Source organism: Oxyura jamaicensis, chromosome 1 (genome assembly GCF_011077185.1).
Source record: "Oxyura jamaicensis isolate SHBP4307 breed ruddy duck chromosome 1, BPBGC_Ojam_1.0, whole genome shotgun sequence".
Classification (NCBI taxonomy): domain Eukaryota; kingdom Metazoa; phylum Chordata; class Aves; order Anseriformes; family Anatidae; genus Oxyura; species Oxyura jamaicensis.
In genome coordinates, this window is record NC_048893.1 from 166087173 (window position 1) to 166113275 (window position 26103).

At 34.0% G+C, this 26103-nt stretch overlaps 1 protein-coding gene and 1 long non-coding RNA gene across 3 annotated transcripts in view; one reads left to right on the top strand and one right to left on the bottom strand.

The window, feature by feature from the left end:
- The window catches only part of PCDH9 (protocadherin 9), a 699850-nt gene that overhangs the window by 536287 nt on the left and 137460 nt on the right, over window positions 1-26103 (top strand). The window contains exon 5 of one of the 2 annotated variants that reach the window (XM_035321022.1): window positions 17488-17858. The exons of the other annotated variant lie outside the window; for it this stretch is intronic. Within the exon in view, the coding sequence (XP_035176913.1) occupies window positions 17488-17507 (20 nt within the window). The 3' untranslated portion in view covers window positions 17508-17858. Of the gene's footprint in view, window positions 1-17487; window positions 17859-26103 lie in introns of those variants that run through there. 2 annotated transcript variants of the gene reach the window in all.
- LOC118163966 lies at window positions 502-16679 on the bottom strand. Its single transcript, XR_004749273.1, has 3 exons — window positions 16550-16679; window positions 3590-3599; window positions 502-512 (listed from the first exon to the last, which is right to left on the bottom strand). It is a non-coding gene; the product is annotated as an uncharacterized LOC118163966 (long non-coding RNA).

A 26103-nucleotide genomic window follows, 5' to 3' on the forward strand; every position in this document is an offset into this window, starting at 1 on the left:
GTAACCATCCCTGGAGGTCTTTAAAAGATGTTTAGATGTAGTGCTTAGTGATATGGTTTAGTGGAGGACTTGTTAGTGTTAGGTGAGAGGTTGGACTAGGTAATCTTGGAGGTCTCTTCCAACCTAGACTATTCTGTAATTCTGTGCTTCTATGAAATTAGGTTACTCCTGTCTTTCCTCTTTCCAGTTTGAAGCATAGACAGTGACATTCAGGTGCTCTAAGATGACAGAAGTTTTTCAAAGCCAAAACCACTAAATCACAGCTGTTTTTGAAAAAGTAGTTGTTATAAGGGGGAAAGAGTAATGCAAAGGTTCTTCTTTCTAAAATATATGTATGTTATAATGTGTTACTCTACTGACTTTACCAATGTATCTGTTCACCTTGTAGTCTTGATTGGTGCAAACTTTCAGTTAAACATTGTTTTCACACCCGTAACACTACCTGTATCATCCATCATATTTGTGACATATGCCACTGTAGTTTTGCTAAAGAGAAAAATAAATTGCATTTGCTTTACATAAGCAAGTATATTAGACTAACAAAGTAAAACTTTTCTAAGACTTAAGCAAACATAGAGTGTAGAATGAAATTTTAATGTCTGAGTACCTCCAACTCATCCCCTTTAAACCTAAGAAGACAATCAAACATGTCTACATAAAAGTAGTTTTGATGTCTGATTGATGTCTAAGATATTATGAAGGGAAGATTACACTTTCTCTGTGGATTTGTTGTTGTTGTTGTTCTTTAAATAATTACTTTTCTCTATCTGATCAAATTAAATTGCCTCAGTTACTCCAATACCTGAGAACATTTTTCTGTTTTAAAACATTAGGACACTTGGTCAAATGTGTCCTCTTTTCTTCTTTTTTTTTTTTTTTAAAAAAAAAAAAAAAAAAAAAAGATCCACTGCTGAACTAAAATCTTTAATCCAAGTAAACTGTAGGTCAGAGATTTCTACGCCCAATTTTTTTCTCTCATGATACCTTCCCTGATGTAACTGGGCTTGTAGTCCCCACAGAGAAGTCTAGCCAATAAAGAGAAATACAGGAAACCAAATTTAGTTTCCACAAGTCACCACAATTTTTTAATTTTAATGTTTTTAAAGAACTGACTGAAAATCTTTTGATCTTGAGCTTATTTTTTCTTCTCTAAAATCAAAAACAAAACAACAAAAACAAAGAAACATCAGCTGATTATCTGTTTCCTGATGACAGTTTCTTTAATTGTGGGCAAGACCTCAACACTGCCCTGTAGCTATGTGAGATCAAGGTAACTGCCATGGGAGCACATAGGAAATGAATGAAAATGTGTGCCTTACACTAAAAATATGAGGGTTGGTGGATTCTTAACTATTCAGGCTAAAATTTTCTATGCTGGCTACACACCTCAGGAAGAAGACTTGAAAAAAACAAACAACAACAACAACAAAAGAAAAAACAAACAAACAAACAAAAAACAAAAACAAACAAAAAACACCGAAATGGTTCATCTGCTTCCAACAGCTAGGTTGGAGAAAAATGTTTTTCTAATGCTAAATAGTAAGTGACCTTGAAATTTGGCAGAGTGGCATTTGTGTCATGGATGTTTCTTTTGCTATCCTGTGGTAATTCAAGCAAGCTTATCCAAGTTGCAAAAATACATATGTTCAGTAGATATCAGCAATTCACTACTATTACCTCTAACAAATATACTGAGCATGTTTTGATCTCTTCCAGTTCCTAGTACCACCCAGATGATGAGACACTATGCTCAAAATGACAAAAATACGTTATTCAGGTCAGAGCTGCACTGGTGAAGCTGAACACACCCGATGTGATTTGTTTTCAACAAAGACTGGCTGCACACTCAAATGGGGGCAGTGGAATTGGTCTCTTTTTCACTTGCTTTTGTCCTGTCCCAGTCCCTTTTCTTCTCTCCTTCACAGCTGTGCTACCTCAGGCACAAGGCATCTGAACAGCCAGAGCGATGCACTGGTAATAGGAGCTTGGGGAGGGTTTGGCTGGATAAGGAACGATAAAGAGAGAAACTGCAAAAAGAGGCAGTGAGTGAACTGAATTTAATTGAAGGAGGAATTAAGTACTGGAAATCATGGAGAAGGGGGGAGGAAAAGTAGAATGGGACTCAGTAGTACATAGTGGCAGAGCAGGTGGAAAGCAAAGAGAGTAAAAAAGATGACTTTAAATAATGTGCATTAATGATAACTGAAACAGGAAACTGAAGCCATGACATTTTTCTTCAGAAACTGGTTGCTTCTGTTACAGTGTTTCCTCAAAATCCCTTAAAAGATAAACTAGATCACTAGAATTTTCCATTTCCCTTCAGCAGGGTATTGGATTGTCTGAAGAAATGGTGCATTTCAGTCCCTCTCGGTCTGTCAGCATTTGAGGAGTTATTAACTTAGTTTGCTTTTTCTCAGCTTTTTGAAATTTGACATGGATTTGTCCCACGACTCCCAGAGGCTTCTGTGTGTAATTAGCCATTGGATTCATTGAGTAATTACTTCATTTTTTTAATGTAAAATGTGCTTGATTTATTGTATACTGGGGAGGGGATAGCAGAGGTAGGTCAACAACAGTTAGAGGAGATTAGCAGGGAGATTCTCTGCTGCTGTGGTAGCAGTCCAGTCCCCAGGGTTGCTGTCTGAGTGGGAGCAGTGCTACTCATGACTTGGCAGTAGCATACCATTTGACTATTTGACTTTGCCACTCCTCTGTGGCATTAATATGAGTGTCTGCAAGGCAGATTTTAATCCCTACCTAGATATAGGAGCCAGAATATTGTGGAAACAATGGAAATGTATAAAGAATATGTTTTTGTGAAAAAAAAAAAAAAAAAAAGTACTTATTTCTCAGTAAGAGTTGTAAGCAGTTTTAGAAGCTATCTGCCAGACAGAGCAGTTATAGTGTACTAGGGGAAAAAATGTAGACTGTCATCCTTTCAGACAGATATTATTTACACTCAGTGTTCTGGGTTAATGGCTTTTTAAATAGTGGTTTCAAAATAGTTATGCTAGAAGAATGACAGGGAATAATGAGACTATTCACCCCTCCCCCCCTCCCCCCCAAATCCAAAAGCATGGAGGGACTTTTAGCAAGAAGCATGAGACAATAAATATGTATATATATATATTAGGTTAAATTCTGATAAATCTTAACTTCAATATAATCATATAATGAATTCTCCAAAAAAGAAAAATCAGTTGTTTAGGAACACCTTATATTTACTTTTCATTTATTTAAAAATTACCAGTGTTGATAATGATGATTATTTTTTTTTCTATTAGTTGTTTTATTTTGTTTAAATTCCTTTAAGACTGAGAGTTTCAAATCCAAACATTGGAAATAAAATGACAAATATAAGAAGTTAAATGCCACTTCTGAAGAGGAAGGTATTTAACCATAAGCACATGGTTAACGTGGTTAAAAAATATGCATGACACATTATGCACTCTTAAAATCTATGAAAGGTTAACGGATTATTATTATTTTTAATTAAAGTTGTATGTACTTTTACATACAGCATTAACTATGATAAAGCAATTGCTAGGTGAATCTCTTCTGCTTTTGCTTATGAGATCAAATAAGTGACCAAAATAATACTATTTATCTTTAAAATCAGTATATTTGGATGATGTTTAGCAGCTAAGATTATGCTGTCTAGTTTGTCTCTCAATATTCCTTTATGAGCAACTAGTCACAAGTATTAGATTATGATGGTGGATGCTTATTAGCTTTTCAAAGGTAATGGAGATAATTTGCTGTGTGATTTTATTTTGCTCTACTTTGGAACATACTTAATATTTTTAATTATATCAACTTCCTAATTCTAATCAATGTCAGTGTATAAAGAGATGTCACTGCACTGAGAAGAATTTTTGCTATCACATGGTATTTACGATATACAAAAAGCTTAGTGTTTGCATATAAATTCATTATACCACATAAGCTCATTGTTGCCTGTAAGAAATGAGAAATATATTTGTACCAATTTTAAAGGTGCAGTAAGAAAATATGATAATGAAACAGACAAAGCCTCAGCTTCCAGTATTTAACTGGCTTATGTTCCAAACACAAAGGACAACTCAGTGTGCTAAGGTTAATTAAAAATAAATAAATAAATGAAACCCCAAATCACAGAGAAATTGTAGTGTTTTTCTTCCATTTGTGTAGGTAGACAGGATGACCAACTAAATCTCTCACTAACATTGATTTACAGTGCTCTGGGAGTGATTACAACTTGTACCAGATTCACAGAATTACACAACATAAGTTTTGAGTAATCATATATTTCCTGAAGGTTTGCCAATAATGTGAAGCAATTTTGTCAGAAAAACTTTGTGGAAGATTAGTGAGTGTCAGTGCTGGCATGCAGACATGAAGCAGTCCTGTCTTGGACTGAATAAATCCTATGCATATCTACAGTCCAGTGGGTGTATGTGGCCTTTTAAGTGTGTAGCTCTATTTCCTATATCTGTTTTTGTTGTAATATTTAGTAATGTTGTACTTTTTTTTTTTTTTTTTCATTTAAGGGTTTTGTTTTTATAATTGTCTGAGTATATATATATTTTTCAAATAAACCACAAAGTTAAAAATCCTTTCTTTTCCTCCTTCTTTTACTCTAACTCCAAACTTAAAAAGAAAGAAAGAAAAAAAATCCATAAATTTCTGTGACATAAAACACGTAACATATAAGATTGCTAGGTGATGTCAGTAAGACTCTATAATTATGGTATGCTGATGGGGTTTGAATGTCTGATTTATGTTCAGCAAATCCAGACAAGTGATTAAAGTGCAAATGTACCCTTTTCTTCTAATTTTGGAACTTTTCATTTTTTTCTGTACAGGAGAATACAGGAAGAAAACTGATTTGGGGGATTAGTAGTGAAAGACAGTAAAATGTCTTCAGACACTGAATTGTGACTAGTGTGTAGAACACTTTGCCTGGGTATTGCCATCAAAAGGTTTTAAAAATGTCCATAAGAGAAAAAAAGAATGTTGTCTCTCCAATTCATTTTAAAAATCAGCATTGATCAATAGTTATGGTTGTGTGGTAACAAAGTTATGGTTGCCAGTTTTCTCATGTGGTTACAGTAGGAATAAGCCGCAGTATCATCGTATCATCCTAGCAGTTTAGTAAATACTATATATATATATATTTTGCATATTCACTCAAAGATAAGCAGTCCTAGGATTCAAACGATACTGATGTTTGTAGGCACAATCTTTTTTATCTTTTTTTTTTCTTTTTTTTTTTTTTCTTTTTTTTTTCTAAAGTCAGCTTTTCTGGAGGTGCTCTATCTCTAAGTACACCCCTAACCTTAGTCAGGATGTCTTAAAAATTATGCCAATTTTTGGCTGATCTGAGTTTACCCAGTTTGATCTGATGCAGGAATCATTTAGATGCCCACACTTAAAACAAAAGATTGAGTAGTGTTCTGGCAGATGACATAAAATACTCATAATAAATGTGCTTATCAGAGGCAGTACTGGACATACAGGTTTTCTATTAGACCAGTTTTGAACTGTGTGTTTCTAATATTTCCTAAGTGATTCAATAGTTTTAGCTACTTAGCATTTTTCAGAAATCAGAAGCTAACCAAAAGAAATGTCTTCCATCTCTGTGAAAAAATATAACCATCAGGTCCAGAAAACAACAAACAAACAGCAATAACAACAAACCTTCTGTCTTCTTTAGGAGACTAGTTATCTTCCATAGTTACTGTTTTCTTAATTATGTTGTTTGTTTTTATGTCCCCTTTACTTCCACTGGAGTTGCATGCAGCTGTGGTGGAAAGAGAGATATAAGGTGCATTTTTTTTTCTGTCCTCTATGATCCTTGACTGTCTTTGTGTTGGGTGACTGGTTACCAGTGTCCTTAGTACACATTAGAGAAGCATCAAAGAACACCCAACAGTATTGATTGTGAGGGTGTTGTCATGTCAGAGTCCTGATATTAATGGATCTGTATTCCTTCATGAGGAACATAGTGCAACTCCATTATTGGTACAGCTAAATGCATTCTAAATAACCTTTATTCCATTACCAACGCAATATTTGCTTTCGGATAACTGAAGAGCTGAATCTAAGATTTTTGTATTCCTTTGTATTGTCTCAAGTTGTCCTTTCCAGAGCTGAAGAACATTTTCTCAATGTTTGGTATGTTCAAATCTTGTATTTCCTTTTTCATGGAGCTATTTATGAAGTTCAGATAGCATTTAATGATCATCTTAAGCTGAAAAGGATGCTGACTTCCCTTTTATCCAAAGCTTCAGAGGCTAAAATTTTCCAGAAGAAACAGAAAGCTAGATCCATTCTGTGCCTGAGGACTTTACATTATTATTTTTTTTTTATTATTATTTTTCACTACATGTCCCTGGATATTAGAGCATAAAGATTTTAGACTTCGATTTTACTCGGTACATCATATTGTAGATACTCTGCTCAATACAGAAAGGTATTCCAATACTTATAGGACTCAAGAGTGAAATATGTTGCTATTGCCTGATGATTAGAGCACCCACCCAGGAGACAAATGTGGATTTCTGTTTCTAGTCTAGTGAATTTTTATTTATTTATATGAGGCAGATTGACAGGACCTCCCAAAAATATCCTTGACATAATTTTGTGAACAGAGTCATATGCCTTCAGGCAAAGAAGTCAAACCTGTGTTCTCTAAAGATTGGTCTATTTGTAATCCTGGTCCTCTTTCTCTTTTGTCATTTTTGAAAATGCTGTGATTTGTTCCTTAATTTATTCTGGTTTTGGAAATGTTTCCCATGTAAACATTTAATTTTACAAACATTTTAAGATTTTATGTCAAAGAGTATAAAACATATTGCATGTTTCAGTAACACAGGCATGCACTTTTTTTTTTTTTTAGCTTTGTTTTTGTTGTTTTGTTTTCTACATACTCTATTCTGACTTCTATCATTCTGCTTAAAATATCAGTGTATCTACAATTGCTAGAATATCCAGTGTTTTGATTTACTTTCTCAGGGAAAGAATTTGGCCAGATATTTTCAGGGTTGATTACTCAATTTCAACATCTGTTTTGAAGATTAAGCTATGTAATACTTTTTGCACAGATTGCTTTTGATTTCCTAAATAAAACTTTTTGCAATTTTTCCTCAACTGATGTCAAATTGATTAGACACTAATGGCCTGGTATGTCCCTAGACTTTTTTCATCTGAGAAACAGAGGTAGGATAGTCACTTTACAATCCTCAGAGATTTCCAATTGAAATGAGTTAACATGGAAAAACTTACTAAAGTGTCCCTATGTTCTCTCCACTCTGCTCAGTCATAAGAACCATTAACCTTTGATTAACCTTTCTGTTAACTATAGATTTCCAAATTTCTTATAAGCTCTCATGAGAATTGAAGTCTAAATTTCAGCTAATGTTCACAAAGTGTTCAATTTTCAGGTAAGTAACCTGGGTTTCAACAATCAGACCCTAAACTTTAGAAGAAAGTTAGTTCCTTGGCAATGCTAATAAATTGACACTCAACATAACTATATGTAAAATATAAATAATTAAACCTATGGATTTTAATTATATTAATTAAAATATGTTTCAACCTGGTCTGAATGGTCTTACCCTTTAAAGGAAAATGAATGTAGGCTCTGATCAAGCTCCTCAGCAATGTAGGCAAACTAGACTTTACCTTCTCTGGATAAACTGATATGTAATTTATTTGGTCCTTATTGCAAGTGACATTGGAATTGCATTTTGGAGATGACATCCTAGTCTATTGTTATATAATAAAACTCCAGACAATGCATTTTTTTTTAATTTTTATTTTTTTTACTTTTAGTCTAGGATTATTCTAATATACTTTGAAAGGCTTTGCTCATCCTGTAATTCTGTCTCTTCTCTTAATTTCTTCTCTCTCTGTCTCTCTCTCTGTCTCTCTCTGGCTTGTCTCTAACTTTTACATAAAATTTCCCAATATTATGCTATTATGCTTTATACATTTATATATTTACATTTATATATTTATATTTATATATTTACATTTATATATATATACATTTATATGTTTATTTTTATTTAAAATATTTTATTTTATTTTATTTTGTTTTATTTTATTTTATTTTGTTATTTTATTTTATTTGAGTGTGTGTGCATGTTTCCTCTGAGCCTTCTCTGGGAACTTGTGGCTGATCGAGCTGGCGATTCACAGACAGATGAGATAAATGGGTGTTAAGAAAGATCTGGGTAAAGCAGGACAGCACTTGTTGCATCGAAGCCACAGGGGGACAGACAGGTAGTTGACCACATAGGTGAATGAATATGTTAAACTTTTAATTGCAAAATAGGAGAGAAACAGAGTACATCTTGGAAAACTCTGTAATATTGGAACCGATCTTGTAAAATAGGATATTCTTGACACCCTTGGATAGCCAATCACCCAAAGTAAATAAGCATCAATAAGTAATGAAAAATTAAACTATAATCTAATGTGTGTAAGGAAAGGGTATATTTGGCTGTAAAGGAAATTAACAACCATTGTGCAACATCAGAACTTTTTCAACTAAGCAGCTCTATCACAGACAATTCAAACTCCTTTTTCATTTTCAATTATTTCAATTTCTTTGAATATAATTTCTCTAATGCAATGGAAATAAAATAATGTGAACATGAACTTTTCAAAAACTCAAATTTACTTATGAATGTCTTCTTATTTATGACTCATATTTCTTATATATATATATGTAAGTAATACATTAAGACAGAGAAATAAATTAACATTAGTTTAGGATGAGAAAACTTAAAGTACTAGTAAAAGGCATTTCATATGTTATGTCTGTATATTATGTAATATCAAGCACATTGTCGATATAAAATATATTAAATCAGTTTGTATATTTCCCACTAACACAGAAGTATTTCCTTCTAGCTATTTCACAAGCCTTGAGAGTATACTTTTAGATAAAGGTTGAACTCTGCAATAGATGTTATATTTTATCTAATTACATAACTAGGTTGACATGTAAAAGCTTTATTGTAATACGGTTGTAGTCTGTTGTAATTTTCACAGGTGTTGTTTTTTTTTTTTTTTTGTTTGTTTTTTTCCTACCTTTTTTTTTTCATTTAATAGAATGAGTTTTGTTGAGAGTCTCTTTAGATATAGTACCTTTTTAAAAGTATCTTCTACATCTTAAAATTAACTTTTTCTATGAAGGAAAGTGCAAATATATTAAGAATGAAATAATGCTGACTTTTTATTCACTTAGTCATATAAATAGTATAACAAACCTAGTATGTCTAGTATGTCACTTTTTTTCTTGACATGTACTGAAAAGTGAGAAGGAAAAATCCAGTTCTGTATTTCAGGGTGGCACATAACATGAGTGTTATTCAGTATCAAGGTGGCCGGTATCACTTCACTTCACAATCTGTATTTTACTCAATGAAATTAGTATATGGACTAAATAGATTGTACCTTAATTAATCTCAACATATTTAGAGTATTTAGAGATTTAAGAGATTTAAATTAAAAAGGAGATTAGGAGAATTAGGAGATTTAAATGCAACAAAATTCTCATGAGTGAGAATTTTTATTTTATTTCATTTCATTTTAATAAAAATAAATTTATTTTATGTAATATAAAGAATAAGTAAAACCATAATTTGCTGGTACATATTATGGATTCTTTGTTGTAGATATATACGTACACAATCAGGTGAGCACAGACACAACGTTAGTCTCATTAGAAAAAAAGGCAGAGATATATCCATTAGCAGACATCTGGACTGATGTGGTGCTTCCTAAATTATACTCATTTTACTTTACAAAAATGAGGCAAATTCATACTGGAAGAAGGAAATTACTCTGCAAATTAATGTGTTCTTAAAGTTTTCTTATAGAGAGACTTTCACATCCCTGATCTCCTTGCCAATTTCTGAGGTGTCTTAACTTCTGCTTCATGTTTTCATGAAGGAAGGAAAAGAGAGGAGAGTTAGAAAATTAGAATAGAAATGTGTAAGGAATGAATTGCTGTTAGTTCTTTCATCTATATAAAAGCACATCTAAAAGTTGTAATGTTTAGAGTTGTAATGTTTAGAGTGGACCTTTAGTAAAGGTCCCTCAGGACCTTTACAGTCCAATATAAATAATACTTCACTGCTGATACTTCACTGCCATATGCTTGTATGCTTATGCACCTGACTCTTTATGTGTGTTCAATATGAGTATTCAGAAACTGAACTGATAAAGAGGTAGAGGATTAGAGCCACAGAGGCCATATAGAAACAGATAACTTGTTTACTTAGCCACTGTAAGCACCCAATGACACTTTTTTTTTTTTTTTTTTCATTGTTCACTATGCTATTACTACTTCAGTGCTTTGCCAATGGTTTAACAAACACACAGTATTAAAGCGGTGTGTCAGAACAGTTGAGAGTCTCACAGATATAATACTTTTGTTCCAGTTCCAAAATGGGAATGTGTAGTTTTTAGAAATTACTGACAGGAAACTTCACTTGAAAGCCTGATGCAGAAGCAACAAACCTTATCATAGTCCACTTCCTTTCAAATTGTTCTGGAAAATAAAAGCTGGAAAATGTGAAGGAAATGCTAAAGAAGATTTTATTTATTTATTTATTTATTTATTTTTCATTCTGTTAATAACGTTCCATAACACTTAAAGTTAAATACTCCATTTTATCTCTGTGAGTGTGGCTCAAATTCAGACTTGTAAAGGATGTGAGGTCTTGGTTTAATTTAGAACTGATTGCTCATTAATCTTTACTATAGTTACCCAAACTGTCTTCCAACTGCAGGGGAGGCAATTGGCTGCCAGCATCAAACCTTGCTGTGCAGCATTCATTTCTTCTTTGGTACAATATTTAGCCTTCTGTTCAGTGTTTACATACACAAAATTACTGAGAAAATACTGCCTAATGAGCTAGTACAGTTGGACCAAAGGATTTAGACATTCAGTGTCTGCAAGTGGGTGGCCAATGTGATCCCATTTGAGCTGTTAGATGTAAAGCATAATTGTTTCTCAATTTTCATTTGGTGAGTCAGAAACCTCTGACTCCATGGAAACACTGAGGAACTGCTTGAGCTGCTGATTGAGAACCAAGGATAAGATGTGCAAAGACTAAATTTAATAATGAAGTATTGTGCTTTCTCTGAACCACAAAAATTTGATTTTTCTCTTCTGCAGGGTAAAGGCACTTTCTATCTACGGACTGAAAGATTCTGTGAGATGGTTAAACCTATTTTAGCTTTTGGGCGTTCCTGGTGGCTATAACATCTGACAATGGTGAAATGATGAACTCTGATATGTCCTTTCCACTAAGCAGGAAAAGAACCGACAAGTGTGATTTCTAATCAGGACACACATTGTACATTTACTTGAGTAGATGGGAACCTTTCTCTTGGCTCACTTAAAAAAAACATAGGCTATTTGGTAACCCATATAATTCTTCCAGTGGTTACTGAGAATCTTATTTAGTTTGAGTGAAAAAACTAAATTCTTGGAAGGTCACATAAAATGTTGAATGATGTGATGTCACTCACATTAGAAACCAGACCATCTGAGATCAGTGCCACTAACTGATCAATTCCACTGGGGATCTTAGTTCAGTACCACTTTTTTAGTTTAAAAGTATAATGCAACAGCCTAAGTTCACCAGCTTTTACTTTCTGACTTTGCAGAGAAAAAAAATTCAACAGAAAAATAATATAATGTGTTGAACAACAAAAATACTACTTTTAGATGGGTATCTGAGATGCCAAAATGTCAACATAAAGGTGTTTGTAGTGAATTACCAATGAGAATTGTATTTATTTTTGAGAAATAGATGCATTTAAATGTTAGTATTATCATGATTGAAAAGTAGCATACTATTAAAGCCTAAATAAAGAATACATGTGGTTTCAGGGACTGCTGGCCTTCAAACAATTTCAGGGAGCCTGAAGACAAGGACTTCCCATGTTATGTTCCTTTTTATATCCCTATTCTGGCAGCAAAGGACAAGTTGAGTAATTGGAAACTCATGCCAGTCAAAAACATTTTATTTAGTGTAATCCCTTGTCAGGCTAATGTAAAAGCATATATCTTATTTTAATGGGACTGCCACTGATCTGTCAAATAAAAAGTGTACATTGTGCAGCTTAAACATGTTAGTCTTTCTGTCTTGAAAAGACACACAAATGTGAACTATGGCTGCTGCCTACAGCCATATCATGAAAACATCTAACAATGATCAGAGAAATTAAAGCAAATGTTCTATCATGCAATCAAGTCAACATTAAAAGAGTTATAGCTGTTTTGAGCCTTATTATTGTAGCACAAAACATTTAAAGGAAGGAATATTCAATAAGGGCATAAAGCAGAAGAATTATATCAGGTACTTTCAAGATATGTATGGAATTTTATTTAATATTACATCATGAATAGATCTATGACTTCTGCAATGAGACTTAATGTTGCCAATCTATACCATTCGATATATATGTTAAAAAAATGTAGAAATAAATTTATCATTTTATTTCTATCAATTCTACAATTAAAATAAAATCCCTTTGAAAATAAGTAAGAGTCATTCTATATTCCTTGTAGATAAAGACTGAGAAAAATTGTATGTGTGTGTGAAACTTTTCAGTCGTGGAAATGTGTTTATTTATTTATTTATTTATTTTTCTGTCTGTATAGTCATAGTATATAGTTTAAAATGCATAGTTTCATATAGTATGAACATCTGTTTTCCATTGAAAAATTTGTATTTCTGTAAGGGCTATTTTAGTGAAAACAACAGTAAAAAATCTGCCTGGAAACTTATTCCCATCATAACTGGAATTTTCTGTGGGAAATATTTATCCATGTTTAATCTGGTGTTGAGGTATCATGTTGCAGTCACTTCCCTCACTGTGTCCAGGTTCTGAAGAAAGGTGAGAAATGTATGAATAAGAGGCAAATCTGACAGTGTAAGTGCATTTGTTCAAGCAGCATGGTTTACAAGCTAGCTGCTGATACTCTTGTAGCTTTTAGAAACAGATAATCTATTATCTCATCCTTTTTTATTCCCAATAGTCTTTTTCTATCCTTATTATGTTCCCACCATATTTAGCCTCTTATCTTTCAATTCTTCTAATCCAAATGACTTTCCCTGATTCAGAAAAATAAATGTTGAGAGGTCTGTTTTACTTTCTAAATATCTTCCAGCAGACCAGCCAGATCCATTTCTCCACAACTGCTCCCAGAGCATTGCTATTTTATGCTGTTACCCATGACTGTCAGAATAAATGTATGCAGCAATACTTACAGGTATTATAAATACATATGAAAAAATGGTAAGACCTTTAAATAGTATAACTTTTCCAGCCCAGAGACAATGCTAATAATAGGATGGCCAAGAGTTCACATCTTTGGGTGCTTATTCTGTCCCCTAGAATCTCCAAAGGACTGCATCACAGTATATGGTTGCTATGTTCCCATTGAAAGTTCTTTCCAAAGATCATATACTATGAACATGAAGAAGAGACACATGACAACTTTAACCAGTGAATTATATCATTCTGCTGGTATATCCATACGGTCTTAGTTAAATATGAGAACTCTTGCTCAAAGACTCATTTGAAATTAAAACATGAATTACTTTTCATGGTTTCAGGTATACATAAATCCATTGATATAGGTTCTTCTATTATATATATATATATATAAACAGACAAATAAACAAACAAACAAACAAACAGGCACACCCACACAAAAAAACAAACCAGATATTAAAAGGGGAATCCAAGACAGTACTGAAGAAAAGCAAAGGATATAAAGGATATTAGAAGCATTAACATGGGAAAGCTAGTGGGTCAAAGGCTTCAGTGTAGCAATTTACATTTTTAAAGCCTCATCAGCATAGTGAGACAAAGTAATGACTTAAACAGACATAGTTTTTAAACAAGTACTGTGTTGTTGACTATCAGAAGTGAATTTTTGAGTTCAGTATTCCAAATTCACACTCAATTCTGTCTCCTTATCTGCCTTTCTGTTGTATCTTGTGTCCCAGACAGACATACCACAGAGTTACTGACATGACTGTTTCACATTGTCAGACACCACAGCTTGACAGACTCTGTCTCATCCTCTGTTTCCATAATCAGTGCTTCATCTCTTATTGCTTTGCTTCTGACTGTGCCTTTTCTTTTGTCTTACTTTTCTTTTTGTCTTAATCCCTGTTCTTCTGATATGCTGCTGCTTAGAAGGGATATTTCATTGTTCCTCCCACTTGAAAAGACAGTTCTCAGTGTTAACAAGGTCTGTGTAGACTGGAGTGTCAAGCATCCTTTCAGTTTAATGATTATGGGGAAGAATATTCTATCACTCTTTTTGGTGGATATTCTTCTGCCATACTGAACATTGATTATTTGTCAAAATATTGAAATATGTCATTTAGGAAGCAACATAGTAATCCAAATCACGAATTATATTCTGAAGTGGATTGTACTCTCATTAATATCAAAATATTGATGAGTAGAAAAAAGTGAAACTTTAGAACCAGTCACAATAAAGTTATTCAGTTATCATAAAAAACCTGGCCCACCAGTAATACTATTGTACCATGTAGAAGATGGATAATGTCAAGGAACATTTCTTAAAAACTGAAATAACAATAGTAACATAGATTAATCATAAAGAAATGACAAATGGAAAGTGACCTTTGGTTATTAAATAAATAGAAAAGACAATGTTTCTGTTTTCCTGTTAATATCTTAGGTAATAAAATGTGGACCAGTGGCTGAAGCTACCACTTTGGAAATTATCGATAGTTTTAATCATACTGGATAAAGAAGTCCCTCAGCTTTGCCTCAGGGTCCATTACTTTCCTAAGCAGTACAAAGCTACTGATATGAATGCCTGTCTCAGGTCATCCTACTTAATTTTAACCTATGTACTATATGTGTTCTACTGTCGCCAGCTAGGTGTTATTAATATAGAAACTCCACCAGTATTACCTATTGAATTGCACATCTTCAGGGAAATATAAATTAAATTGGATTATTACATACTTCCTTTGGTTAGTAATAAATGAGGAAAAAAAAAAAAGAAAAGTAATTTCTGTTGATACACTAATTCCTTTTAAAACAGGGGGATTCAAATCATATTAGGGTAACATGTAAGAAATTCTCAAACTATTAAAAAGGTATTTTCTCAGCCTTACCAAGGATCAGTTAATTTCTTTTAATATTATCCTGGTTTGCCATATATTATATTCAGTTTAGCAGCACTAGCTCCACAAAGTGCAGTAATAAATTATTCTAAATAATTTAATTTACCAGATACCTCTGATTAACCAAGCACTCTTTAAAAATGTCCTTAAGAGAGGACATAAGTGTCTACTTTTCTATGCACAGTGTTCTGAGTTAGAACTGATGCTAGTATATTGGCACATAAAAGTTTTCAAGACAAAAGAAAAAAAAAGTTCTCTTGTGAGGTTAGATGTCTGTCTATTTAGTTAGTAGTGGATGGTGATGGACAGTATCTTTTCCTGGAACTTGCATTTTAAATGTCTATATTTATATTTCATTTTAGGAAGGAGTCAAGTATATTGGTTCCTAACTGCAGTTTTTTTTAGCATAAAGTGCTGAAATATTTATTTCCAGCCTTTGTTATGGACCTTCTCTGTATATGCTTTTCATCATTTTCTATCTTACTATGATTCAGAGGTTTCAGGCATTGGTGTAAACTCAGTGTAGTAACTACGACAAGATATTTCAGTTGTTTTATAGGCACTACTGAGATTTTAGATATGCTCCACTATTCTTGACATGGAAGTTATGAGGCTACTCAACATCTCTGTAGGAGCAACTCACTGATCATTTTCACCATCAACTTCACAGACAATTCTTGCCCTTCTAAAGAGACTTCTGAGTTTTTTTTGTCATTAGAAGTTTATTGAACAACTTAAAAAATTATTTGTTCCCTTGGTTTTATAAATATTTTTTATTATTATACTCACCACAGGTTGTTAATCAAGGAATTGGTGAAATAAGATTCAATTTATTTTAAATAGGTTTAGCATTTACTTTGATATTTCAGGATACATCACAGATATTATATGGGATTGTTGACAAGCCCCAGAGTCTGTTCAGTGAGGATAATACTGCTAGTGAGTTCAAAGAAGGTTAGAAACAAATATACTATAAAATTCTGACAAATGAAATAATGAAAAAAAAATAGGATCTTACCAAAACATATTTTCTCAAGATTTTCAACACAATAAATGACAAAATTGTGAAAGTAAAATTATTTTCATTAGTAAGTCATATGGTCTGCTTGTTTATGAACTGTTCACTTTGCAGTGTAGTATCTCAAACTCACTTAAGGAAAAAAGTATTTCCTTTAGTTATTGATAATTTCCTTTAGTTATTGATAATAACATCTGCCTGGGGCAACACACTCAGAAGACTTCTACAGAAACTTTAGAAGAGAGGTTACCACCGTATCGCATTTGAGATGTTCAAATTGTGGATTTCACATATACCAGCAGTGAAGCTGTGCTGCTGAGTGAGCTAAATCCCTAGCAATAGGAACAAAGAAGCCAGAAGCACTTTAGAAGTTCACATTGCCAGGTCAAGGTGAGGTCTGATGTAAGCCAGATCTGTAAATACAGTGGTTGGGACCTTTCAGGGGTCATTGCCACTTATTGCTTGTGAACCATTCCCAGAATTTTCCTTCTTTTCAACTTGTTTTGTAAGGTTTGTACTGATTATTTTGTGTCATTTGATGGAGAAGGAAAGGGAGAGGGAGAGAGAGAGGGAGAGGGAGAGGGACAGGGAGAGGGACAGGGACAGGGACAGGGACAGGGACAGGGACAGGGAGAGAGAAAAGGAAGGGCAGGGCAGGGCAGGGCAGGGCAGGGAAGGGAAGGGAAGGGAAGTTGTTTTTTGCAAGGCTTCTTTAAAACTGTCTCATCTGAGGAATATTTTTCATTCAGTTCTGCATAGAAACTTGTAACTTTTATTTCTTTTTTTTTTTTTATTTTTTTTTTCCTGCTCATCTGTCTTCATGCCTCCGTTTATTCTCAGTTTTTCTACTAGGAGAAAATGAATCATTTCATAAGAGAGCAGATTAAATCCTTGCAAAAATTTCAAAATAGAAATTTGCAAGTCATTGCTATGTCAGACTGTGTGCTTCCAAAAGTACTGAAATAGAGTGGAACATCGGGTCGAGCTTTTTTTTTTTTTTTTGAGCAGTTTTTTTTTTAATATATATATATAATTTTTAAAATTGTAAGTTGTTATATGCTGGGAAGTTTATTAAATTAAGTCCATGTATGACTAGAAATTTTTGTTTCACTACAGAGTTGTGAGAGATTTTTTTTAATTGAACTTTGAGAGGGGGTGTAAATACTGAATTTCACAGTTTCAAGGACAAAGCAAGGCACAATCTTTTCATTTTCAGGATATTTTTAAGCTAAAGAGGGTCACATCATTTGTATGCTGACATCTGTTCTATTGTTTTCATTAAAGAAAGAAGAATGAGAGTCTGAGAAATCTTGAGCTGCACCTGATAAGAAAATTTTAAAAGATGACCCCAACCTGATGATTTATGAAATCATGGTTTTCATTATTAGACTTAGTGCTGACTCTGTTGTTTTTGATTGATATGCCTGGAGCTTGATTTTTATTATTATTATTATTATTATTATTATTTTTAGAGCAAGGGCAATGGAATTTTACTGGCGAATAGTTATGTAAAAGACATCCAGGAATAGGTATCCCTGAAGATAAAATGACTACAGAGAAAAGCAATACATATATATATATATATATATATATATATATATATATATTAGTGCTTTGCAAATTAATGTGCAAGTGACATAAGGTTAAAATTTTAAGCATAAACAAATTTGAAAAAATAATATATATATATATATTTATACTCAGTCACCAAATGTAAAAATTTCTTTTTTATACACAATCGCCAAATATAAGATATTCTAGATAATTTGATTATGGTGACAGTATCTGTCAATACTAGCAAAAAGATAATTAAAAAATCCCCTTAAAATCCTAGCATAAAAATCCCAAATACAGAAACTGCAATAAGAAGAGTCATATTTACTCATATTGATAGATATGTTGCCTTAAATGACAATATTGTGCATATCACTATTATTGGGGTTGCAAAATGACATCACTGCTGTTTAAGATACTGAAGATGTCTAAACTGAGTTGACAGCAAAATATGTTCTACATTAAAATGTCATTTAAATTTCATAGACAGTTCACCCATCCCATTATCAATGTCGAGGTAAATGACAGTGCAGTTTATCTCACATTTTAAAGAGTCTAAATTTTGAGAGTAATATCCCTTTGTAGAAAATAAAATAAATATAAAATAAAATAAAATAAATAAAATAAAATAAAATAATTCTGTATTTTTGATTTGTGCTAAATTCCAGCTAGCAAGGGAGAAAGTTATTTTGTTTGGAGAACTAAAACAACAAAATGGTTAATATATTTCTGTGAAATGAAATTATTGCTTTAGTAACAAATATATTTATAGAAACGACATAGGAACATGTGCCATAGTTAACAATAGTTAACAATGTGCCATAGTTAACAATGTGCCATAGTTAACAATGTGCCATTGTTCTGTTTGCTGATAAATATTTTTTGTTTAAATTTAATTATGGAGGGAGATAACACTAAAAGAAAAATTATATTCTGACTCACCTATCAAAGTCCCAAATATACAATTAATATTTGTTTTCCTTGGACAATTATGTTCAAGAGTGCTGATATATATGGCACCTATTGCTAGTCATCTTAGTAGGTGAGGCAATGAACTTCACATTGGAGTTTTCATCCTCATTTACTTACAGTGGAAAAACAAAACAAAACAAAACAAAACAAAGCAAAACACTTCCCTGTGGAACCCATTGGAAATTAACTGAGATCAATTAAGCTAGATGCAGAATGAAACTACTACAGCCATAACACCTCATGCATCAGTTATACTGCGGAAACTGACAATGAACTTTAAACTTATGGATTCACCTTAACTTTCTGTAGGCTGAGAACATGCAGCTGGTTGCTTGCAACACAGACGGGTTGATACACTGGTGTCTGTTAAGCCTCATTTGTTTGATCATATCTCTGAGTCCTAAGTATACCCTATTCCACCAGTGAGAATTAAGTTTCATAAGGTGTGTTCCAAGTGGGTACCTGAAAAAGAAAAGGATGAAGGAGATGAGGAAAGATGATGAATGGAGAAGAGATTCTTCTGATTGATTAGAGGACTCTGAATCTCTACTTCACTTGTGACCATTTGTATTTATGTCTGAATAGCATGTGCATAGTGCCCTGTAGGCACTAAATTATGAATTCACAGAATCACAGAATCACAGAACTTTAGGGGTTGGAAGGGACCTCGAAAGATCATCGGGTCCAACCCCCCTGCAAAGCAGGTTCCTCAGAGCAGGCTGCCCAGGTAGGCGTCCAGATGGGTCTTGAATATCTCCAGAGAAGGAGACTCCACAACCTCTCTAGGCAGCCCGTTCCAGTGCTCTGTCACCCTCAATGTGAAGATGTTCTTTTGCATGTCGGTGTGGAACTTCCTGTGTTCTATCTTGCGGCCATTGCCCCTTGTCCTATCCCCACAAACCACTGAGAAGAGGTGAGCTACATCCTTCTGTCTCCCACCCCTCAGATATTTATAGACATTGATAAGATCCCCTTTCAGTCTTATTTTCTCGAGTCTGAACAGACCCAGGTCTCTCAGCCTATCCTCATAGGAAAGATGCTCCAGGCCCCGTATCTTCGTTGTGGCCCTCCGCTGCACTCTTTCCAGGAGATCCCTGTCTTTTTTGTACCGGGGAGCCCAGAACTGGACACAGTACTCCAGGTGAGGCCTGACCAGGGCAGAGTAGAGGGGGAGGATCACCTCCCTTGACCTGCTGGCCGCACTCCTTTTAATGCACGCCAGGATCCCATTAGCCCTCTTGGCCACCAGGGCACACTGCTGACTCATGGTCAACCTGTCATCCACCAGGACCCCCAGGTCCTTCTTCGCAGAGCTCCTCTCCAGCAGGTCGTCCCCCAGCCTGTACTGATACATCTGGTTGTTCCTTCCCAGGTACAGGACTCTGCACTTGCTCTTATTAAACCGCATCTGGTTTCTTCCTGCCCATCTCTCCAGCCTGTCCAGGTCTCGCTGAATGGCAGCACAGCCTTCTGGTGTGCCAGCCACTCCTCCCAGCTTTGGGTCATCAGCGTACTTGGTGAGGGCAGGCACTATTCCCTTATCAAGGTCGTCGATGAAGGTGTTGAGCAAGACTGGACCCAGCACCATCCCCTGGGGAACACCGCTAGTCACAGGCCTCCAGCCAGACTCTGCTCCGCCGATCACCACCCTCTGAGCTCGGCCAGTCAGCCAGTTCTCAACCCACCTTACTGTCCACTCATCTATCCCACACTTTCTCAGCTTCACTAGCAGGATGTCATGGGAGACAGTATCGAAAGCCTTGCTAAAGTCAAGGTAGATGACATCCACCGCTCTCCCCCCATCTACCCAGCTGGTGATGCCATCATAGAAGGCAATGATGTTGGTCGAGCATGACTTCCCCTTGGTGAATCCATTCTGACTACTCCTCATAACATTTTTCTCTTCCAATTGCTTGGAGATGGCATCCAGAACAAGCTACTCCAACACCTTTACAGGGACAGAGGTGAGACTGACTGTCCTGTAGTTTCCTGGACCCTCCTTCCTGCCCTTCTTGAGGACCGGAGTGACATTGGCTATTCTCCAGTCTTCAGGCACCTCACCTGTTCTCCAGGACCTTTCAAAGATGATAGAGAGCAGTTCGGCAATCACATCTGCCAGCTCCCTTAGCACACGCGGATGCATCCCATCAGGACCCATGGATTTGTGTGCGTTGAGTGCACTCAGATGCTCCTGAACCACTCTCACATCTACCAGCGGGGAGCCTGGTTACATTCATCTGTTATTGATCTGTGCTTTGCAACAATAACTTTATGCTGTAAGTAGAAACCTAAAAATAATCTGAGCTATTCATTTTAAGGAAAACACTATAGATATTAGTCACATTCTCTACACTAGAGACATACATACAGTGTCAATTGTATTATAATAAATTTCATTATGAATATTAAAGTCCTAATATATTTTTAGTATGTGCAAACTTTTATATTTTGAGAGGTTCATGTTTTGTCAAATGAGTATGAGGAAGTCACTACTTTGTAATGTCAATCATAATAGACTTTCATAAATGGCTTAAGCAACTCTCTCTTTCTAGCATAGATTCAAAATAGTGTCCATAATTACAATGTTAACCATAGTAAAAAAACAATCATTTTACAGAGTTGTATCAGTGAGGAATTTGTAATCTTCAGGAAACTGAAATATATTATTGACACCTCATTTAAAATCAGGAACCTTTTAGATCATTAGAATAATGAAATTAACTAATATTTTAGTACATAGATAGATAGATAGATAGATAGATTCACTTGTTTGCCAAGATTTCTTTAAAATGAAAAGATAGACGTATTTAGCTTTGTATTTTTATTTTTTATTGGTTTTGTTTGTATGCATCTTTTTTTTTTTTTTTTTTTTTTCTTTCCAACTGACTAAATAAGAAGATTGGAGTCATTTTTATGTCTCTCTCTATATGTTATATTTGTGTTTGGCTCAATGGAAAATCTGGACAGGTATCTGAAAAGGTGTTACCAAAATAAAATAATCCAATATATCATATACACTAGGGTAAAGTACAAAAAAAGTAGTAAAAAAAGTTGCTCAATATGGTAACTAATTTGTGTGTGTGTGTGTGTGTTGCTGTTGTTTTTGTTTGCCTGTTTGTTTTTCTGTGTGATTTTATTTTTTTTAATCCAATATGGTAATTAGTTGATTTTCTTCTGCAATATCCCTTAGTAAAAATTAAACTGCATATAGATTATATCCTGAAATGAGGCTATGTCTCACAGTTTTCAGAAACGAATGATGTTTTCTTGAGTGCAGGGTATTTTTTTTCAGAGCTTTATGATATGAATTAGCACAAACTTTGACACAGAAAGTTCTACTGCTAGTGACACTATGTACATAGAAAGAAGTGAATTAATAAGTGGAAAATGCATTTGAAAACAAATATATACAGGTCTTCAATAAAGCTACCATTGTCATAGAAATTTTATTGGACTGCTAGCAATAGAAGCTAAATTTTATTACATCTTTATGAAACATTTACTAAAAGTATCTAAGTAAATGTTTAATTTTTAAATCACTTCAGTGTGAAAAAAGAAAAAAAAAAAAAAACACAACATAACCAAAACAAAACAAAAAACACCACCACCACCAAACATTTCCTGATATAAAACTCAAGAAAAAATTACTTAGTCTTATACCCCCTTTATTTTTATTAGTGTGTGGGTATGTGTGTGTGTGTGTGTGTTGGGGGGGGGGGTGTTGATGAGGCCTTCAAAATTTATTTTAGTGTTGTTTTAGATATGAGGAAGGTAGGCTGATTAATTAAAACTGATAAATTAAGTATTTTTAATATCTTTTATGGGGCTTTTAAAAGTTTGCAAATGGAAAAACAAAACCAGGAAAGCCTGTCAGTTATGAAAGACCATTTATGAAATTCAGAAACCCTGAATCATTGTATGTTTTATGAAATTCTGATACTTTTCTCCTTCTCCTTCTCCTTCTCCTTCTCCCGTTATCGTTGCATGGTAAGGTATGATCATGTGCTGAATTTTGTAGGGAAATTATACCACTGTATGATAAATAATCCTTCCTTCAAGTATCCGTAATTAGGTACCTTAGGCTTTGTGCCAGAATGAGAGGATTAATGTCTGGCATGTCAAATGGGCATTTAATAGCTAGATAGTGTTGCTTTTCTCATCTCACCTTGGAGATGAATAGTCTGTTGGGATTTCAGGTACATATACAATCTAAGAGAATGCACTAATGATTCAGGGCCAAATCCTTAGCCATTACTCAAGGACAATTCATGATGGCAGGGGATAAATAATTCAATTACATTACTGATACTTTTGTCCTCTTCAAGTAGCTTCCCTTCCTTTTAAGCAGGAATTTTGATCCATGAAGAACCATAAACAATTTCTTTATTCTTGTTTTGAATATAAATTAATAGAAAAAAAAATCTCTAATGACAGATAAGTTTTCATATTGCATTCTCCACATCTACAGCACTGATTTATTTCCCAGAATTCATCCCTGGAAGATTATAGTATTTGTATGTACTTCTGGTAAGCATAATTAAACAATAATTAAATATTTCTAGCTGTGTTGTGCATCAAAAAGAACCAGAGATAAAAATTGTGTTTTCTTTCAGTAGTTAGAGTTTGTCCTTTCATAATTTGGTTCTGACACCTGCTTAGACAGAAGCCAAGTTTAATCTAGAAGTAATTTTCCTACACAGTATTTTACACAGAGAGGAAATGCATTAGGCCAAGACCTTCTTTCCTATAGAAGAAAAGCCTAGGGAGAGAAATAGTGTTACATCATACAAAGAAGATAAGCACGAATATCATAGATTTAAACATAAGGCTGTGAAGCATTTTAAGAACTTAGAAAAGCAGGGCTTTTTTGTAGGGTATGGATTAAAGAGAAAACAGATAATTAATTTAAAAGAAGTTGAAAATTCCCTTAAAAATAGGAGCGTAATATAGAAGAAACATCTTGGTTATGCTGTTGATTATGCTGTCTTACTGGGTTGGTATTTTACATGGAAATTGAATGCTATGTAATAGTCCTTCCATAAAAGTGAATAAAAATCTCTTAACACATGACAAGTTGACCCAAAGACATTCAGACGAGTTTTCAGTGCTTTTCTTAATCTTCTTGACCAAACGAGGAACTGAAGTCAGAAGTCCCAAAACAAGGACTAGAATTTGTGCTTTAATCAGGCTATTAGCTGATGTGTTGACATTGTATTTTTGCAATTATAACTTGGGATTTTACTTTAGCAATAAAGGGACCAATACTCACAAGAGGCAACAACAATTCATTATAGTTAATAGCTCTTATTTAAATCCAGTACCAGCCAGAGCCTTGAATATCTCATATATTTTGCTGATTTTCAAAAAATAAAAATAATAAAATAAAATAAATTAAAAGTTTCACCTTCTACTGTCTTTCTATTGGCAATTATATTGCATCCTGCCTCAACCTTTACACCTGACCTATGATAAAGCGAGGAGGAACACAGTAAAATATATCCAGACATATCTTTAGCATACAACATATTGTTATCTTACAGAGTGAGAAAAAAATGCTAGGCTAATGAATTTTAAAAGAGAAAATCCTTATACAGATTCAAAGTTGGATTTATGTGATGACAGTAATTTTTATAAGAACATGTGGATGTATACATGTTTGTTTGTTTTTGTTCTAGTGTGGATGAACCCTGAAGTCAATCTGTAAATTGGAAGTTAAGCCTCAAGTCATTACATATGTCTGAGGATTTAACTGGACCTTAGTCATTACTGTAATTACTTATTTGCAAAACTAATTCTCTGTAATTTCAGAGGCTGCTACCTGCAGAAAAGCTTACCAACCGTGAATAAGTTTAAACAGTCCCCAAATCTGCCACAATTTGGTGTTATTTTATCAGAATAGCTACGTGTTGACAGTATTAGTCTGGATGTGCAGTATACTAAATGAATTAGTATACTAATTCATGTTGAAGAAGGAGTTACCTAGGAGTTAACCTAGCCAAAACAATAAAATGCATGCTGCAAAACTGGAAAATTACATATATATCCATACACTGAAGTTCCAGATAAATGATTATTTGACTGTCCAGACTTGATACATAGACATCCTGAATTTTTTAAACCTAAAAAAGTCTTCTGCAACTTAAGTACATCTTGCCTTTAGGAACTTCAGTCAGTTTGAACCTGAAATGCAGTCCAGAGATGAATATTTAATTTCACTTTCCTTACGAGTGAGGTTGAATCACTTCTACGAGTCTGTGGGTGACAGTTTCAAATTTCAACTCAGGCAGGCAATCATCAGAGAATAACATTACAGCAGGGCAAAAAGTCACTTACTCAGTAATGACATTTTAATATTACAGAGCAGTAGTAAAGAGACCTGCAGTCCCCTATGAAAGCTTCTGTTGACTTACTAATCAATATTATCATAACAAGCAGCATATGTAAAATCATACAAAGAGTAAATACCTGAGGATAATGTAGAAATACATTCCTTACATTTTCCTAGGTTTACAGGTTATGGCTTTTTCTCTATAGATGATTCAGAGCAGTACTATTTCAGCCTGCCATACGGACGCAGGTACTGAAGGCCCTGTGATATCCTTTTGGGACTTTCACATTTGTGGTCAGAACTACTCTCATTTATCCCAACCTGAAATGAATTTTCTCCAGAGTATGTCTTTACCTCTTTTAGGGCTAGAGTCAGAACATGGTAGACCACAATATTGTTGCAATTACTATAGTGGAACCTGTTGCCCATACTCTGATCTTCAGTTTTGTCCGAATAGGCTGAACTTCTGTCCTAATAGTAGCCGTGTCTGTGTCCAAGATCTAGAAAAGTGTTGGTGTAAAAGAAAGGGGTTTGTGACTCCAGGCAAAAAAGAGAAATGACAATAAATAAGATTGAATTGAAGCAAGGTCAGAATGTAACTGTAATTTTAAGACTTTGCATCACTTTGCAATGTTTTATTGCGATAAAAATAAGAGACAAAACTATGTCCAGATGATGCATGACATAAATATGACATTGGCAAGTTGTTATAGCAAAACAATTATATGAGCTCTTAGTTACTCAGTAGCGTAAATAAATGTGATGTGTTTAATAAACACATAATTAATGAGCTATGAATTGTTGAAAATTAAGATTGTTTAAAATTTGTTTCATTTCTTTGGTGAGCTTGATAAATTATATTTTTAAAATTGATTTAGAAATTAATTTTTAAAATAGTTTCAGGTTAGAGTCTCCCTGAGTGACTGCTTAACTCCATTTGGTTTCATAAAAGGTATATTTTCTGTATACAGTTGTTTGTATAATATACAGATATTTATATAAATGTGTGTGTTGAGGGCCGAATATACATGCAATTTTCTGTAATA